We start from the raw sequence: 15,183 nt of genomic DNA, 5'->3' as shown, positions 1-15,183 counted from the left end.
TTCCTGTTTGGTTCTCTATCATAGATGTAAACTCTTTAAAGTACTGAAAGGCTTGACTCTTTTTACTTAAAAAATACACCCATGAAAACCTAGTGCAATCATCTGTAAACATCAGAAAATAATATGCACCTCCTAAGGACCTAGTTTGCATAGGTCCACAAGTATTTGTATGCACAAGTTCTAGGATGTCTCTTTCCTTTCTGTTGACATGCAAAGGGAACTCTTCTCTATGCATTTTCCCTAATTCACATCCATCACATTCCAACTTGACATTATGAAAAACAGGGAGTCCATCGACTATACCTTTCTTCTGAAGTAAGATGAGGTCTTGCAAATTGAGATGTCCAAATCTCTGATGCCAGAGATTTTCGACTGTTGATGCAGCTGCAACCATTGCTTGTCGTGGCATACTCTTTGCATCCAATCTGTACAAATTCCCCACGCGCAATCCTGTTGCAACTGTTTCCATCTGGCTATCCTTAATGACACAACCATTCTTAAAGAATTGCACTTGCATGTCCTGGTCTGTAATCATTGAGACAGAGATCAAGTTTTTCTTAATTCCTGGAACATATAATACATTTTTAAGATGTTTAATGTCGCCACTAGGTAGCTTCACAGGAATATCTCCATATCCTTTGATCTCATAACCACTATCATCTCCTAGATAAATTTTTGATCCACATGTAGATTCTTCAAGAAATTCAAAACAGTCCTTCTTACCGGTCATATGTGAGGATGCGCCAGAGTCGACATACCATATGTCGTCCTCATCTCCCTTTGATGCTGAAAGAGCACAATCGACTGTGAATAGTCAAAGATCATGGTTGTGGTCCTCCTCTTCTCCAGCAAAACAGCGCTAATGTTTCCTCTGTTTGCCTATTCTTTCATCTACCTGCCTCTTATAGCATTCTTTAATCTGATGACCAGGTTTCCCACAATAAAAACATCTCTTAACATAATTATCAGTCATACCTCTGAATGGTCTCTTTTGAAAAGAGTTGGCCCCCTTCTGCTGCTACTGCTGTTGCGGTTGCTGGTGCTAGTGCTGCTTTCCTCTGTACTGTCGCCTCTTCGCCATCAGAGCTAGGTCATTGCTCTGAGTTTTCAGATTCTGTCATCGCTCCTCCTCCTGGAGAACAATCGCTGTCAGCTCATCAAATGAAGGGGCTTTCTCCCTCACTGACAGTCCTGTGATGAATGTCTGGTATTCATCAATAATTCTGTTCAATGTGAGTGTAACTAGATCTGAGTCGGACACCTTTTCTCCAATAGCTCCCAGTTTGTCTCTTAGATCCTTCACTCTGGCCATGAATCCACCAACGGACTCATTCTCATCCATCTTCAATGCAAACAACTTTCTCTTGAGTGCCAGAACACGATTTGTATTTTGACTCTCGTACAGGGTCTTGATCGTTGTCCATAAATCAGCGGTCGACTTAGAATCTTTGATATGTGGGATAATATTGTCCTTAACGGACATCTTCAGTATAACTTTTGCTTTCGTTTCTATTTTATCCTAGTCTTGTTCTTGGGTCGTTGTTCTAGATCTCGGCTCATTTCCATCAACGATCGCCCATGCATTTACGCTCTCCAGCAAAGTTTGCATTTTGAATTTCCAGTTGGAGAAATTTGTTCCATCGAGTTTGCCAAACTCGTGGAGGTATGATTCTATACTGTTGTTCATTTTCGTCCAACTGAACACTCCAATCGGCCACCACCAGGCAAGTCTGATCTGCTACCACCGAACAGATCAGGAACTTCACTGTGCCACCACCGGGCAAGTCCGATCTACTACCACCGAACAGATCAGGGACTTCACTATGCCACCACCGGGCAAAACCGATCTGCTACCACCGAACAGATCAACAAACAAGCTCCAACACGCCACCACCGGGCAAAGGCGATCTGCTTCCACCGAACAGATCGAGGAGCTGCACTGCGCCACCACCGGGCAAAAAACCGATCTGCTTCCACCGAGCAGATCACAGAGCTCTGATTCGCCACCACCGGGCAGGTCCGATCTGCTACCACCGAGCGGATCACGAAACCCCAATTCGCCACCACCGGGCAGGTCCGATCTGCTACCTCCGAGCGGATCAAGGAACCTCAATTCGCCACCACCGGGCAAATCAAATCTGCTGCCACCGAGCAGAAATCTCCACGTGCCACCACCGGGCAACTCCGATCTGCAACGAAAAATTGTAGATTTCCAGAGAGAAAGAGGTTGGCTCTGTGGCGCTCTGAACAGCTACAAATCCGCGCCAATTGCAGAAAATAAAAATTCACGGTGTCCACGGAAATTGGCGCGCTTAACAGCCACGGATCCACGCCAATTTAGTTACAATTTCGTTGGCGCGCTTATCAGCCCCAAACCTGCGCCAATGGGTGCGTCTGTTCTTTAAAAACTTGCGCCTTTCTGTTCTGTTCTGGATTAGCGCGACTGTCTGCAAAAAATCCGCGCCAACTGCTGCTGCTTCTAAAAAAAAATGTGCTCCAACCCTTTCTTCGACTCAGAGATGATCAGTCATCTGAGATCCTTCGCTCCAAGTGTTACTGCAGTTCCACTTGATCACACAAATACATTTACATGCACTCCTACCAATACAGAAATGTAACTAATGATACATCCCTAAAAAAAATGAGGCTATCTCTACCCTAAGCTCTGATACCAAGATAAAAATCAAACTTTGAATTAAATGAAGGAGTTGCAGCTCACAGGTGTGTACAGCACCTGGGAGACTACACTCAAACAAAGAGGAGACTCTCACTCTCGTTCACTCTACATTACATCAAATGAATATTATAATATTAAATACATCACTGAAAATTAGGTAGTTGTAAACAACCTCCTAAACTCTAGGAACAAATCCTAAACTAAGGAGATGCGTTACAACCATATAACCATTTCTCCATTATTTTTAACTGGCACCCACTTAAATGCCATTTATGGCTAGTGTTAATGCCATTTTTACACTGATGTCTCGAGTTACGAAGGGCCATGTGGTATGGCCACATGTCGTCCCGTTCTGCGGCCACCTTTTAGACTGATGTCCCGAGTTACGAAGGGCCATGTGGTATGGCCACATGTCGTCCCGTTCTGCGGCCACCTTTTAGACTGATGTCCCGAGTTACGAAGGGCCATGTGGTATGGCCACATGCCGTCCCGTTCTGCAGCCACCTTTTAGACTGATGTCCCGAGTTACGAAAGGCCATGTGGTATGGCCACATGTCGTCCCGTTCTGCGGCCACCTTACTGTCTTTGTTGGGCACCCGCATCCGGGACAAAAAATAATTACTTTTTAACACGAGAAAGAAATATATTTTCTTGAGTATTTTATAGGAGATGACAGGAAATAGTATTATTGATATTACATGATGTGTAGTTCATTCTACATTTAGTTTATATGTGATATTTAAAATAAAAATATATTAATAACAAAAAATATTTATATTCATTTTCAATGCAATCAACTAGAAATTTTTCATGGTTCATTTCCATTGAAAAAATTATTTTAATGACATCGCATTTTTATTTAGAGAATATTTTATTTTTTATTTTTTGAGAGACGTGTCAACTCTGCTTTAAGCACGAACCTAATTAGACATTGAAAAAAATTATTATAATAAAATTGCATTTTTATTTAAAGAATATTTTATTTTTATTTTAAGAGAGACATGTGCCAACTCCAGTTTAAACACGATCCTAATTAGACATTAATACATCTCTCTACACAATTATTAATATTAAAAAATAAATAATAATAATAATAATTTAACTTAAAAAAAATCACTAGTCTGATAAAGATTAATTAAAGATTCAAAAAAAATGGACACCTCCAAGATTATATGTAAAAAAAATTAATTTTATTTTTGAAAGTTAAAAAAAACAATAATTTGCTACGGTTTTGTTAATTATGAGTTATATTTTTCTTATGTAATTATGAGGTATAGATTTCCATTATTTATGATTGTTATTATTGACAATCAATATATAAGTGCGTGAGATTGCATATACCCACTATTAAATTTAAACAAGTAAATTATCTAATAATAAACACATACAACCCAGCACATTAATAAATCAATAACCTATTAAATATTAATTGTGATCATTAAATATTAGTTTAATTGTGATCATCATTACTTCTCATAGTTGAATTGAAATGACCTGAAAAAAAAACTTAGCAACTTCCACCTACAACAAAACCTACCAGTGATTAAAATAACAGACCGTAGGTTCATGAGTTGTTTTAAATAACATACCCTAAGTTCACGAGTTGTGTTTAGAAAAACTTTTTAAATTTTAGTCAAATTTAATGATATGGGAAATGCTTGCTCTTGTCATCATGGTTGCATTCATTATTTATGAGCATAGTTATTTTGAAGGCTCACAAAAAGCCTTCAAAAGTTTATTTTGAAAGTATACTGCAACGTAATGAATTATTTTTCATAAAAAAAATTATGAGAAATTTAAAAGTTACAAAAGGTACAATTTTCAGGGATTTTGTTAGTTCGCATTTTTTCTGTGGACCATCATAGAGATAAAGGTAAGGGAAGTTTAGTAGTGATAATTATGTCACTATTTGAGTACCGAGAGTTTGAACATGGATTTTTTTTTTCAAAGAAAAGTTGCATTGCGTTGTGATTGCTTCATGTGGCACTAGGTTTTTTATTTATACACTTGTGGTTGGTCCTTATATGTTTATGATTTTTAGTGAAGTAATGTGCATAGATTTGTTATTTTGTTTTGGTGGAGTTTTTTATTTAAATTTGTGATTTTTTTTTGTAATATTAGAAGGTCAATTAAGGAATTTGTGATGAATCAATTTGTTTTTTTAATTTTTTGGGTTTTTTTCTAGGAGTTGTCTACGAAGGTGGAGGAATTGCTTAGAAGGCCAAAAATAGCTTGGGCAAGAAAATTTCAAAAATGGCTGGAATCCGAGTAAAAAAAATTCAAAAGATCTTGTAGATGCATTGTTTGAATCATGTTTTTGATGGTGGAAATGGATTAAGCACCATCAAAAACCTTTAAGACACCTAAAATTATGAAGTTTTATGGCTTTTATTTAGATTTACAAAATCCCTACAAGATTTTTTCAAAATATAACCGGAATTTTCATAACTTTCAAAGCAAAAAAAAACATTAAACTACTGTTTTTTTCTATATAAAAATTAACCTATCAACAAATATGGAGTCCCTTATAGGCCATGCAAGCTAGTCCAATGTGATGATAAGTAAAGTTCTTACTAGGATTACAAATATATATATGCTTTTGTGTTGATTGGGTGGCACTCATAGTCAAAGGAAGCATCTTCAAAAGGAACAAATAAAAAAATAAAAATAAAACACAAAGGATTCTCTTTCATAATAATAACCATAAGACAATACAAAGTAGGCTAAAAAAAATGTGGACAAAGTCGTTAGAATTAATATCTTACCTTAAGAATCACACTCAAACTCAAAGCTTGATCATATAGATTAAGAAATTAAAAAGTAAAAAGAAGTGGCAATAAGAATTATTGGAGCAACTTACTGGTAAGGAATCTATTATCAATAAACAAATAATGACCCACTATTGAAATCCATGTGTTGGAAAATTAGAAAGATACTTATATTAGAACTATCAACCAATAAATTACAAGAATTATCAAAATATGAAGTTTCCAAGATATGAGGATGCCTTATCGTCTTAATTATATTAGTATAAATTTATCTCTTCAATATCTAAATTGTGTGGAAACCCATTAATTGAGATAAATAAGCCTTTCTTTACCTAATCTATGATTAATAGGATGAGCTATATCCAAATTGTGTGGAAACCCATTAATTGAGATAAATAAGCCTTTCTTTACTTAATCTATGATTAATTAGATGATAGTATGAAATTTATTAGAGAAATGAAACTTGAAGCACTTATCTTGGTTCTATGAATTTCATAAATCCACTTAGGATTAGGTGTCTAAATTTTGTAACTAGTTATTCCTAGTACACATCCCTTGGCCAACTTACTAGAAGAAAAGCCTCCTAGGGCAATGAAGAGTGGGAACCCAATGTTACCAACCTAGTACGTGTGATGGATAAAGAAACACAAACTCTTAAACAACATATACAACTTGCCACCTAAATAAAAATGTGATAGTACATATAACACAATCATAATAAAAAACTATTTTACATGTGATATCTTTGAGTAAACTAAATGAATTCATACAAGGAAATTGGCCAATAATGATTTTTTTTTAAGAATAAACCTTAATATAGTGAATTGTAATGGAGAGCAGCTAAATAAACAATCACCTCATTCTCAAATATTATATAAATTGTGAAATTCAAATGACATTTAAAAAATATCCAAACTAGAAAATTTAAAATAATAATAATAATAATAATACATCTCAAATAGTGAATTTACCTTAATCTATTTGACATTGGAGAGCAATCACAAAAAGACAGAAAAGAGGAATCTACCTGCGTATTTGAAATTGGACACTCTGTGTGCCGCCAAGCTATTTCGCCTGCACTTCGCTCAAATATGCAGAGCATGTTAGATATTACATAAGGTGTACCGTCCGCAAAAGCGAAGACTCCGTCCATATAGTACGCATTTCTTGGACAATCATTGAGTGGATCGAGAGACATAGCAGACAGTCCAATTCCATATTCGCCTGCATCCAAATAGGTTTTAAAATACCAACCCTCGCCAGGGTCCATGTAAGGTACAAATAGCTCAGATGTAAAACCCTTGTACAAAACCCTCCTCATTTTCCCAGTCTCAGGATCCTTGAAAGCTGCCACAGATATGATCATTCCGGCGCGAGGATCAGGCTTAACATGGAATTCCCAACTTCCCCATTTAACCTGATGCCCATCAATTTTAAAGCTAGGACCTTTGGGTTGCTCAATTGAGATAGGACTGAGAGGAGGGAGCAAAGGGTACTTTTGGGCAGACAGTCTATAGTCTGTACCCTCTGCCTTTGGCAATGGTATATCTTTTCCCTCATTTATGATTTTCAGGATCTCTTTTGTATCTAGGTCAACCAGAACTACAAGACCCTCAATGGGTCTCATGAAGAAATTTGCTGTCCCTGCGCTTGAAAAACACATAACTTTTATAAGCCTCCGGCCTTCTTCGCCCGGTCCAAACCATCCCGGCGAAATAGGCGCGCACACAACGTCACTCAGATTGACTGCCCTCTTTTCTATAATTTCGACAAATTCTTTGCTTTCCAGAGGCGCCCGAGAGACTGACATATCCTCCATTGTCATGGCAGGATACCCATTATCATGATTAATTTGATTCTCAGTAATCTTTCCTAATTCAAGGTCTAAAATGAGTTTATAAGCATGCCCATCAGCCCAAGCTATTACCGAAGCCTTCCTGGTTGGGAGGCTACTTCCTGTCTTCCATGACAAGACTTCTGCTTTCAAGGGCTCTTCTAAGACTACAGAGTGAAGTGTGAAATTACTGTGATTGAAAATTGAATTCTTCTGCATAATGCTCTGGACTTCCTTGATCTCCTTAAGGGTCAAAGGATCCAGTGGATGTTTTGCAATTTCACTATCATGATCTGATTTCTGCTGCTGCTGCCACTTGGGCTTGTTTCTGAGCATAAAACCACCACTCCTGCTGATTTGAATCCTGTCCTTGAAGGTGCACCAGGACTCGTATTCAGAGCAATCCAATTCAATATTTGCAGAACCCAGAGAAGGAAAATGAATCCAAGTCCTAATAGAAAACAGCAGCAGCAAGGATGCCATGAGGAGAAACATCACTCTAAGGTAAGAGCTGGGTTCCATGGCTCAGAGGCTAACAGATCACAGTGCAGAACTTTCCTTAATATCTGTATGTGTCTAGTCTACTGCGAAACTCTCTTCCATTCCCAAGGCTACTGGTTGGGTTTCTGACGTCCATAGTAAGCATGCATTTTTAATGGTGAAATGGGTACGTCATAGGTATTATACACTAAGTTAATGTTATTCACGCCATCGTATAAAAGGCACGGACACAAAATTTCAGTTTTTTTTTTTTTTTTTTTAATAAGAGGAGTATGACGGGTATATAAAATTTCTAGGTCACAGCAAATAATATTTTCATTTTCAGAATATTAGGTTTTATTCTGGATAAATCACATCAATTGACTTTTTATTTTAATTTTTATTAAGATTTAACATCAAGACTAGCTTTTGTTAAAAAAAGGCAGAATATGGCTCATACATAAACTTTCCACACCATAACAAATAATATTTATATTACCAGCATGCACAGAAAATAAGATTTATATTACCACTGAACTATCCACGAGTATATGAAATTTCCATGCCACAGGAAATAATATTTATATTAACAGCAGGGCACAAAAAATTTATGTGATGCTGTCTAATTATTAGAGATTTAAAAGTTTTTGGTGAAATTTACCTCAAAAAAAAGATAAGTCAAATTTTCATCTTTTTTTTTTAAGCTGGTTTTTGATTGTATATTTGAATTCACCAACCTGAAAATTCCTTAAAACACAAATTGTGAAAATCTCACAACTCAAACTTATGTTTCCAACAAATCTCTAAATTTAAAAAAAATTTAATCCAAAAATATACTGAAACCCAAACCATCTAACAAATAATCAAAAGGCCATTTATCCACTAATAATAAAAGATTCCACTACTTTTGTATTTATCCACCCATAATATAAGATTCCACTATTGTACTTGTCCAAGGGAAACTTATATTACCACTCTACAAATAATCAAAAGGCCATTTATCCACTAATAATAAAAGATTCCACTACTTTTGTATTTGTCCACCCATAATATAAGATTCCACTATTGTACTTGTCCAAGGGAAACTTATATTACCACTCTACTATCATGGACAAAGACAATAGCAAGGATGTATCTACACAAAATTTCCCAAGTTTTGCATGTGTGACAAGTGAATAGAATTTCCAAAGCCTTAGCAAATAGGATTTTAGTGTACTTTAAACCTAGATAGATTTGAATTTTTTAAAATATCAAGTTTATTGTAAATAATATTTTAGTATAATTAAACTTGTTTGTTAGATAATTAATTCTCGGGATTAGGTTTGTGTTATGGTGAGTGGTTATTAGAGTCCAAGAAGACCCGGAAACTGAATCAACAGTTTCTTTATGTATTTATATGTACATTGTATACATCATTCTTTGAGATCAATCATTAATATACATTTGAGTTTGGTTTCCAATTTGTTTTTCTAACAGTGGTATCAGAGCAGAGTGTAGAAAATATGTGATAGGTTAACCCGATAATGCAATATAAATCAAAGCAGAATACTATAAATTATTTCTACTATCAATTTGCAGAAGCTTAAAAATCGAGCTGAACAATATAACCAGAAAAAGAAGAATCAATGGCACAATACACATCAAAATACTTTTGGTGAAATCCTTAGATAAAAACCCCACACTATTGTATTATCATACATGGTGGAAATACATAGGAATTATACAAAGCCTTAGCTCTCATAGCTAGCCATCTCTCAGTACAATCCTCACAGATGCTCACAGGCAATCTTGGCTTCTCTCCAGCCTTACTCTCTGCCCTCCAAGCTCCTATTTCCTTGCGTTGTTCCTTGTGGATGATTAGCCTATTACCAAGTGGAAAACCAACCTTCAAAACTGCGCAATCCTCAAGGATGAATCTTTGACTGAATGCATGAGTTTTCTCCATGAGAAAACACATGCAACTGATAGTACATTGTCCTTGAACATTAATCTCAACTGGGTCTTTCTCAGAATAGACATGCATGAGTTTCTGATGAGGGAATCTTCAGTTAACTGAAGTATCACTAGTTGAGTGCATTAATGCATCGACTGACTGTTAACTCACTATTAGTTCTTCAAACAGTTTGAAACTAACTTAACTGGGCTTAACTCAGTAAACTGAGTTAACTAATTACAACTCAAATATAACTCAATCTTATCTCCTTAATTTAAGGGATAACTCTTGCATGACTTCAGAAAGACTTCTAACTTGAATTTCTCCAACTAATTAATTTAAAATAAATAAATAAATTATTTCCAAGTAGCTGTTAAGACTAAATTCGATTTCAATTCACAATTTAATTCAAGGACAAATTAAATTGGAATATTCTTGTTGTCATATTTCAACACTTTCTCTCAACAAGAAAGGGATTATCTACCACCCCGATCCTGTCTCTATGGAACTCGAATTTACACTTTGACAATGCCTTTGTCAAAATGTCAACATCTTGCTCCTCTATCAAAATATACTGCAACAACATGATCCTCTCGACCTATGAAAAGCCACAGGCAGCAAATCTTGCCTTATGCTTCTCCACACTACCATCAGCAGCTTGCTTTACCTTGTAAAGCCAACAGGAACTCACAACTGACTTGTTCTCCGATCTCAGAACCACGTCCCAAACACTGCTATGAACTACGGAGTCATACTCCTCCACCATAACATCAAACCAAATATGTTGTTGCACTGCTTCCTCAAAGGAAGATGGCTCGGTCTCAACACATTCCCCAGCAAGGGCCATGTATCCAGTGTACCTCTCACGTGACCTCCTCTATCTGCGTTGAGAAAATGGTGCTCCCACATTCTGTCCCGCATCCTCCAACAATCTGTCAGCTTCTCTTGTGCACTTCCGTCCATCTCTGGAAGACTCTGCTTGAGTGGATGTCTCCACTCCTGAAACCTCTACATCCTGCTACTCCGCATCAGTCTGAGGCTCCTCCTTTTTAGGAACCAACAGTTCCTCCACAGCCTATAGTTGGAGCTCCCTCTCAAGGGAAACTCGCATGGCCTTCTGCTCATCAAACTTGAGATCTCTGCGAACCACTATCCTCCGATTGGTAGGCAAGTACACTTGATAGTTGTGAGGTGTATCAGTGTACCCCACAAATATCCCCAACTCTGTTGTCGGCTCAAGCTTCTTCCATGCATCCTTTGTCACATGGAAATATACCGATGAGCCAAAGATCCTGAAGTGACCCACATCTAGTCTCTTACTGGAGAAAGCTTCATTTGGTGTCTTCATCCCAAGTATGCGATGTGGGCTTCTATTATGCAAATAGACCGTTGTGTTGCATGCCTCAGCCCACAAGTGAAGTGGTAGGCCTTGGTCATGCAACATTGCCTGTGTTGCCCCTACAATAGTTCTGTTATTCCTCCCAGCCACCCCATTTTTCTTTGGGTTATGAGGTGCCGTAAACTCTCATTTAATTCCTTCCGCTGCACAAAAGTCCTTAAACTCTTGAGAGACATATTCTGCACCGTTGTCGCTTCTCAAGGCCTTCATCTTCTTCCCTGACTCTTTCTTGACCAAAGATTTGAATTCACAAAACTTTGTAAAGGTTTGGTCCTTCTTCTGCATGAAATAAATCTAGCATTTATGAGAATAGTCATCAATGAAAATCACATAATACCTTTACTTCGTTGTGGATGCCGTCAAGAATGGTCCACACAAATCAGTATGAACTCGCTCTAAGATAGCCTCTACTCTACTGTCTTGATCATGAAGGGAAGACTTGGTGTACTTTCCCAAGGCACAACCTTTGCATGTGTCAACTTGCTCAAGTTTACCTTTGGGAAGTCCTGTAGATATCTGTTGCATTAGCTTCAAAGCCCCATGATGCAAATGGCCCAACCGCCTGTGCCACAACTCGCCAATGTCTTGGCTTTGCACTAATTCTGCTTTCGTACTCAATGTTGCACAATCATCTACCTCTAGTTTATAGAGATTCTTCACCTGAATCCCTATGGTCTGACCCGTGCCTATGTGTCTTAGGAACACCTTTCCTTTACTGAAGACAACATCGTAGCCTTTGTCCTCCAACATCGCAACTAATACCAAGTTCTTCTTTAGTCCAGGCACATACAACACATCTGTCAAGGTGAGAGGAGCTCCATGCTCCCTCTGAAAAGCAACCGTGCCCACTCCTAAAACACTATACCTTCCATTGTCACCCTTCTCTATGTGCATCCTGAGGTATTTCTCCTCCAAGGCACTGAATAAATTTTTATCATCGGTCATGTGGAATGAGGCTCCACTGTCAAGATACTAGATGCAACCCATCATCAATGACACCATGCATGCAATGAGGGTATAGTCCATTTCGCACTGAGAGGCTAATGCCTCACCTTCTGATCCTTCCGAGGATCCCTTCCTGGACTTCTTCGATGGACAATTAGTCGCATAATGTCCCATCTTGTGACAATTAAAGCATCTTAATTTATACATGTCACCCTTCTTCCCTCCATGAGAAGAATTCGATTTGAAATGGGAAGCCTTCCCCTTCCCTTTCCTTGCCTTACTTGCTAAGGCCAGATTTTATTCATCATCATTCTTGGATGAAGAACCATCTCGTGTGCTCCTCCTGATCTCCTCCTGCATAAGATCCGACCACAGTCGTTCCTAATTTGACAGTTTCTCCCTTCCATTCACAGAGTCCTGGTAGCTATTCCAACTCTTTGGAAGGCCAAGGAGAGTGAGGCTCACCATATCATCATCGGCAGTAGTTATTCCCACACTGCCAAGCTCATCTCTGCAGGTGGTGAGCTTGTTCAGATATGTGGAAATAGTATCGCCCTTCTCCATCTTGATTCTTGAGCGCCAATTTCCACTGGTTGCTACTGTTCTGGTAGAGGTCCTTCAACGTCTTCCACATTGAAAATGGAGTATCCTTCCCATGGAGACTTGAGACAATATGGTCTTGAACTCCCTCAAGGATGATCTGTCTCGCCTTCGCCACAAACTTATTCCACTCAGCCAACTCTTGTGCATTAGTTGAAGCCGGCTTTGGAATTTCTTGATCAATGAATTCCTTCAAGCCATTGTTTTTTAATACAACCTCCATTCTATCTTTCCATGCTATGTAATTCGAGCTACCTTCCAAGGCATACTCGAGTCTCAAGCCATAGAACGCCATTGGCCAACCTTGAAGTATGATATGAATTCGATTTTCACCTGCAACCCCGAACTTCAAACTTTGAATTCTCTTCTCAGTATATTGTTCACAACTCTGAAACCATGTAGAATATTTGTGATAGGTTAACCCGATAATGCAATATAAATCAAAGCAGAATACTATAACCTACTTATAATATCAATTTGTGGAAGCTTAAAGATCGAGTTGAACAACATAACTAGAAGAAGAAGAATCAATGGCACAATACACATAAAAATACTTCTGGGGAAATCCTCAGATAAAAACCCCACACTATTGTATTATCATACATGGTGGAAATACATAGGAATTATACAAGCCTTAGTTCTCACAGCTAGCCAACTCTTAGTACAATCCTCACAGATGCTCATAGAAAATCTTGGCTTCTCTCCAGCCTTACTCTCTGCCCTCCAAGCTCCTATTTCCTTGTGTTGTTCCTTGTGGATGATTAGCCTATTACCGAGTGGAAAACCAGCCTTCAAAACTGCGCAATCCTCAAGGATGAATCCTTGACTACATGCATGAGTTTTCTCCATGAGAAAACACATGCAACTAATAGTACACTATCCTTGAACATTAATCTCAATTGGGTCTTTCTTAGAATAGACATGCATGAGTTTCTAATGAGGGAATCTTCAGTTAACTAAAGTAGTACTAGTTGAGTGCATTAATGCATCAATTGATTGTTAACTCACTATTAGTTCCTCAAACAGTTTGGAACTAATTTAACTTGACTTAAATCAGTAAACTGAGCTAACTAATTACAACTCAAATATAACTCAATCTTATCTCCTTAATTTAAGGGATAACTCTTGCATGACTTCAGAAAGACTTCTAACTTGAATTTCTCCAACTAATTAATTTAAAATAAATTTATTAATTATTTCCAAGTAGCTGTTAAGGCTAAATTTGATATTAATTCACAATTTAATTCAAGGAAAAATTAAATTGGAATATTCTTGTTGCCATATTTCAACACAATGGTTAATCTGCTCTGTCAAATAGAATGAGCCACTAGTTTTGTGGCCTTCAGGAGCGCTCCTTCTTTCTTAGATTTTGGTATTGAAATATTGGAAGATCCCAATCAGTTTTGTACCATCTCTGTGACTATATCATTGCCACTTTCTGCAAACTTCTTGAAAGAGAAATTTATGTAGAGGTTGAGCATGAATTCGTTTCAAAGGGAGTTTCGGTTGAAGCAGAGAAGTATGCTTCTGTGATTTGTTAAATACTTGCATGTGATTGATGCGTGAAAGTCGAAGGATGCAAAAGTGGCGGGCTTATCAAAAAATCATGTGACACGTTGCCTGAAATGGAAACATTGTGTGGTCATAGTATTTTCAGTCTGACAGAAGGAAAAAATTAGAAGTTTGATGGGTAAGAATGCTTGGCTGCTTGCTTCTTACCAGGGTTATTGAAATTGTGTCATTCCATATATGAATAGATTGAGATTTGAGATATGATCGTTCTTTGATCATCATTGTTGACATTGCAACCAATTTTTTTAAGGCTTTCAACATTCTTTTTTTCCATTTGGACTATGAATTATTCATACTGGCCTTTCGCCCATAGATTTCAATCTTTAGTAACCACTGTGAGGCACGAACCCACGACTATTCAAGATTGAGACTTTTATAAAAGGTTTGATGATTAGTTGATCAACATTTTATATAAAATAAAGATCGACTTTATAAAACACAACATTTATATAAAATAGAGATATCAATATTTGTGCAAGTCTTAAAATACTATGGGTTTTTACCGTGACAAGCCATGATTCCAATATCTGCAGTGAGATCAATTATTAATATATAGATGAGTTTTGTAATTGCACCTAGCTAATAGACGAGTCTCGTTCCAAAATCAAGATGTGAGGAATTTATCAATTAGCTTTTGAATCAAAGGAGGAACGTTTCAAAACCCTGGAGCAGGGTTGTTGTCCTCACAGGAGCAAGTGTAATAAGGAAATTGTAGTGAAGGGTTTCACCAGTTTTCATGAGGAAGAGAATAGGAGCGGATTTAAAAGAAGCCTCCCACATCGAAGGTACACAGGTCGTTATTTTCTTTGAATGTTGAATGTAAAAATATTTATTAAATGCATGGACATAAAGGGCCAAGAAGGAAAAATTGTGGGCCAGTGGTTAAGAAGCTTAATATTGTCATTTTTATGAATTGATATTTTAATAATCAGTCACAAAAGGCCTCTCTTCGGGCTCTACACAGAGGAGTTTCTG

General features: G+C 37.4%; 1 protein-coding gene across 1 annotated transcript in view; it reads right to left on the bottom strand.

Annotated features, from left to right (window-relative positions):
- The window catches only part of LOC149195076 (amine oxidase [copper-containing] gamma 1-like), a 29,708-nt gene extending 21,768 nt beyond the window's left edge, over window positions 1-7,940 (bottom strand). The window contains exon 1 of the mRNA XM_089405239.1: window positions 6,473-7,940. Within this exon, the coding sequence (XP_089261365.1) occupies window positions 6,473-7,801 (1,329 nt within the window). The 5' untranslated portion in view covers window positions 7,802-7,940. The remainder of the gene's footprint in view (window positions 1-6,472) is intronic.
- Window positions 7,941-15,183: the final 7,243 nt, after the last annotated feature.

The sequence above is a fragment of the Pinus tabuliformis genome, chromosome 2_2 (assembly GCF_031772625.1).
Source record: "Pinus tabuliformis cultivar Carrire ecotype Pingquan chromosome 2_2, CPIR1, whole genome shotgun sequence".
NCBI lineage: Eukaryota > Viridiplantae > Streptophyta > Pinopsida > Pinales > Pinaceae > Pinus > Pinus tabuliformis.
Note: the sequence above shows the minus strand (reverse complement) of the source record. Positions and strands in the feature narration are given on the sequence as shown.